The sequence below is a fragment of the Gavialis gangeticus genome, unplaced genomic scaffold (assembly GCF_001723915.1).
Source record: "Gavialis gangeticus isolate Ggan-Ray unplaced genomic scaffold, GavGan_comp1, whole genome shotgun sequence".
Lineage (NCBI taxonomy): Eukaryota > Metazoa > Chordata > Crocodylia > Gavialidae > Gavialis > Gavialis gangeticus.
The window spans coordinates 52072859-52077448 of NW_017729031.1; the positions used below are offsets into that span (position 1 = coordinate 52072859).

At 40.3% G+C, this 4590-nt stretch overlaps 1 protein-coding gene and 1 long non-coding RNA gene across 2 annotated transcripts in view; both read left to right on the top strand.

Annotated features, from left to right (window-relative positions):
* The window catches only part of LOC109301608 (retinol dehydrogenase 7-like), an 18540-nt gene extending 16844 nt beyond the window's left edge, over window positions 1–1696 (top strand). The window contains exons 5-6 of the mRNA XM_019522842.1: window positions 207–474; window positions 1621–1696. Coding sequence (XP_019378387.1) covers window positions 207–474; window positions 1621–1696 — 344 coding nt within the window. The remainder of the gene's footprint in view (window positions 1–206; window positions 475–1620) is intronic.
* A 231-nt stretch (window positions 1697–1927) lies between these two features.
* Window positions 1928–4590, top strand: part of LOC109301537 — a 4405-nt gene continuing 1742 nt past the window's right edge. Inside the window, exon 1 of the long non-coding RNA XR_002098555.1 lies at window positions 1928–4243. This is a non-coding gene — a long non-coding RNA (uncharacterized LOC109301537). The remainder of the gene's footprint in view (window positions 4244–4590) is intronic.

The window sequence follows — 4590 nt, forward strand, 5'->3', positions numbered from 1 at the left end:
TTAGTCTATGGCCAAATCTCTGAATCAGCCAAATCTTTTCTGAAGCTTTTCCAAATCAATTTGGATGCTTTGAATCAATTTGGAGCTTTGAGTATGTCTACACAATCTGTAGCTACACCTTCGGCTACAGTGGGGATGTATCTTTCTGTTGTTTTATTAGAGAGTATTGCATGAACTTTCAAGGGCTTATTTGTCTCTCCTTGCAGATATTAGAGCACAAAGATTATCAATGAAAAGACTATGCGACTCAGATTTTTCTAAAGTCATAACATGCATAGAACATGCCTTGATAGCAGAATACCCAAGCTACACAGCTGGTTTGGATGCAAAGTTATTTTGGCTGTCCCTCTCCTATGCACCAACCCTTGTATCTGACACAGGTTTCACACTCCTGCACCTAGTCAGAAAGCAGCCCACAGAGTTCCAGTTGACATTTAATATTAAGGACACCAGGACCAAAACTAGAGTGGTACAGTATTGGTTAGGCCTGTGCGAAGCAGCTAGTATTCACTTCGGATTCAGATTCGGCTGATTGGTTCTTTTAAAAAAAAAAAGCCCTGCATTCACCTGATCCTGCTAGGCGGGGGGGTGTCCCTGCTGCCCTCCCACTGCCGTGCACTACATAGTGGGGCTCTGTCATGAGCCCCCAGAAGCCCCGATGGCCACTGCAGCAGCGAGTGTGGGGCTTTTTTTAAGCACCAGGATGCTGGGGCTGGGCCAGGCAGCCATCGATGGGGCTGGATGAACAGGTGGGTGTCAGGGGGTCTTCGGGGGGCTGAGGGAGCAGGCAGGGGATAGGGCGTGGCGGGGGTCCCCCCATAGTATCCCCCCTTCCCTGCCCCCTCCTTGCCCCCTACTTAGGCACAGAGTCTGAGTCCAGCTCCCTGCGGCAGCAAGTGGGGACTACCTAAATCTTCAAAGCTCTATGAAGCTTTTTCCAAATCAATTTGGACCTTTTTATTAGTCTCCCGATTTGATTCGGATTTGGAGATTTGGCTGCTAAATCAGGCCAAATTTCCTCCGAATTGAATCAGCACCGGAAGCTTCACACAGCCCTAGTATTGGTTATCCTCATCCAAACCAGCCATACTCTTCTTCACCTGTGACTGTTTTATTTCTCCTCAGGAAGCACTTTGATTTTTGTTGAATTTCAGAACTTGGAGATATTCTTCTAACCATGGAATATTTCTAAAAAGCTTCTCTTTGTCATATTCACCATGAATATATTTGTATTACTTTATATTGCAACAGTTACCTGTAGAAAAGGTTAAGCAATTATTCACCAGATAAAAACTTTTGGTTTTTTATTTGCTTAGTAAAGCATCTCTGAATCAGTCGTGCTGTATGCAAATCTATTCAGTGTTTAAAAATGGACCAAAGGAAAGCTAATTGATTATTTGTTAATTATTTGATGTTGGCATTCAAGGTACAATATTGTTCATCCACTGTATAAACACAGTCCATCATGAAGTACTAAATCCATTTCCTATTGAATATAGTAATTTTACTAAATCAAACCCATCATTTGCTAAGCTTCATAAACCTATGAATGTGAAAGGGCGTGAACCTAATCAAATAAAAATCACACCCTAGCATTTGCAAATTTTCGAAACATTATAGTTCCAGTATTCAGCAACATCCACCTGACAATTCAGCCATCATGTATCAGAGTAAAGATGATATGCAGGTGATTTAAATGTATGCAACAGAACTGAGACATAGACTGCTTACAGGCATAAAGAAAAAAGACCCCCCCCCAGTATTTTACTTGAAACTTGGCACAACCCCACACCGAGCCCAGAAGAGGGATCGTGTTAGTTGGACCCAGCTCACCCAACATCTGTACAGACCTGGCACGTCAGTGGGACTTTTTGGATGCTTTTATCAGCTTTAGACAAAACTGCCAAAAAGCCCTGCTGAAGCGCCCAATCTATACAGATGTTGCAGAGCTGAGTTTAATTTACATGCTGCATCTTCCAGTAAAGCAATTTTGGTTTTTTGCCACATCTGCCAGCAGCCCTAATTCAAAGCCAATGGGTACTGCACTACCAAACAAATAAGGCAATTTTTAATGTCAAAATATTCATTTTAGAGTAGTATATTTACATTCTCTTTGCCCTGAGTGATCATAAAATGGTTTGAAGTTTAAAATGATTTTGCCCAGTAGCCATTTCTGAAATGAAACAGATCAATTAGTCAATATAATACAGCTAATATTGGAAGTATATGCTGCACAATATGGTAAAATGCCACTTGGAGCTAAATGCCTTTTACACACTATTGTTTTTCTCCCTGTTAAGTTCCTGGCTGGGGGCTGACATTGTAGTGTGCCTGGTGTTCTGAAAATTGAAGGGGTAAAGGTTTTATTTACCAGAGATTTGTGTTGCTGATTAATCATTAATGTCCAGTTCAATTCGTTTACAAAAATATCATAGTGCAGGTCAAAATTTAAAATAAAAATCCCATTTCATCATGACATGGGTGTACGTGTAACAGAGATGAATTGTAAAGCATCGCAAACAGATTCTACTTTCCAACATCTTCAGAGAAAGTAAATTAATTTTATGTTGATGATAAATACTCACACTGTAATATTTTTGTCTGCCTGATTTGATAAGATCACACGCAGTATGTATCAGAGAAACTGATTCTACTTAGACTGTTATCATTTATTATCTCTGGAGCAGCAGATTATAAAGAGGTGTTGCAATCTTACTGAAAGCAGACAGTATTCCAAACCTAAGATTCAGTCCAATGTTCACAAATGCAAGCAGGGATGGTGTTATAAAAGGGAAAAGAATCAGAAAAGAAAGCTGGTAATAAGAGCCTTACAACCCTGCCGTACTAGGTATTAGAGCTAAATTCCTAATCACCAACTTGGAGGGAAAAGAGGGAGACCTCTATTCTATATCTGTTACTGGGCAAGAGAAAAAAAGCACTGAATGTGATGCCTGGGAGTCTGCTACAAAACAAAAAGGAGATTTAACTGTGAGCTAACATATACATTATACTCAGGGCAGTCAACCAGATTCTCCATTTTATTTGGTCTCTGACCTTTTAAAAATCTTTTGGAAAAGTATCTGTTGCCCATACAGACACTGACTACAGGTGTACTAGTAAATTTTTAGCATGCCTGAAGTCCAGCTGCTTTGCTTGCAAGTTTACCTTACAAAATGCATGCCTACATTTTTTGGGAGGGGTGCAACACAATTTCTTTCCGTTTCAAAACAAACCAAATAAAAATATGGGGAATAGATATTTTTTTCCTCAAGAAAAGGATGTGGCTTTCAAATTCCACTACAAAGAATTGTCTGTTTTATCTTAAACTACTAGGAATTTCTTAAAGCACTGAGGCATGATAGTTATCAAACTGATTTTTTTATTGTTCAGGTCTATACTATATGGATATTCATCAAATGTCAGCTAAACTCCCTTTGTTCTCTGACCGTGCACTAAGCAGTGTGCAAACCCTTAAAAGGATATTGTTTTGGATCCATCCCTTCTTTGGGAGCTCAAAAATCTTGGTCAGAAAGATTATAATAGAGCAACATAGAAAAATATTTACAAATCTGGAGCTGCATCCTGACACAGTATAAACTGATATAGGACAGCTGAGGTCAAAGGAGCTATGCTGATTTACACAAATTGCTAATCTGGCCACTGGTTTTTACAGAGAAAGGAATATGTTAAGTATATATATAAAGAAACATATTAACTTCTAGTTTTCTAGGCAATTGATTATATAAGCTACATCTGTCTGTTCACACCTGTTTAAGGCTGTAACAGTTCTTGTGTACTGTACGGTACTGCGTTATTCTTTAAACAGTAAATATAAACTGTTATAGAAAATAGGTTAAATGATAGTGTTTTGTATGTGTTTTAATCAGTTATTGCAGTGTTCAAGGTCAAAATCTACAATAAACAGCACTCTCACGCTAGGCTAAAATTGCACAGCTGATACACGAATAGAGTGAACTTTCTAGAACATGTTTTCATGCAAATCTGCAAAGCTACTAAAACTTACTTAAGACCACACAGCCTTGGGATTCACAAATCACGGGGGATGCGTTAAACAGTATCATTTGGCCTGAGCAAAGTGAATGTGAGGAGCCCAATTTTCAAAATGAATATAAAAGTTATGCCACTTACACCTATAATATCATTCAAGGCACAGCAAGACCCAGACATTTTTGGTGTGCATACACCCAAAGGAGCCAAAAAGTCCAATTCCATATTGGGCCAGGTGTGGCAGAAAGCCACCTTGGTTTCTCCCCAAAAATCTCTGCCCTGTGACACTGTGATTTAAATCTCTGTGCTGTGACCATTCAATTAGGGTGGGCCCAGCACACAGGGGACCAGACCCTCAGCCTGGCTCTTTAGGGAACTGGAGCTGGCTGCATTCCTGAGGGAGGGGGAAACCTGCTCCCTCTGCTTACGTGACTTGCATCACTTACCTGGGTAAGGGGTTTCTACCTGGGGAGCTGGAATCTGCCCGGTAACAGGTGATGCATTTCAGATTGGTTGGCTGACAGCCAACTGGGGCTGACCTCCGCTGGCCCAGGTGAATGAGGTCACAGGGGCTATATAAGT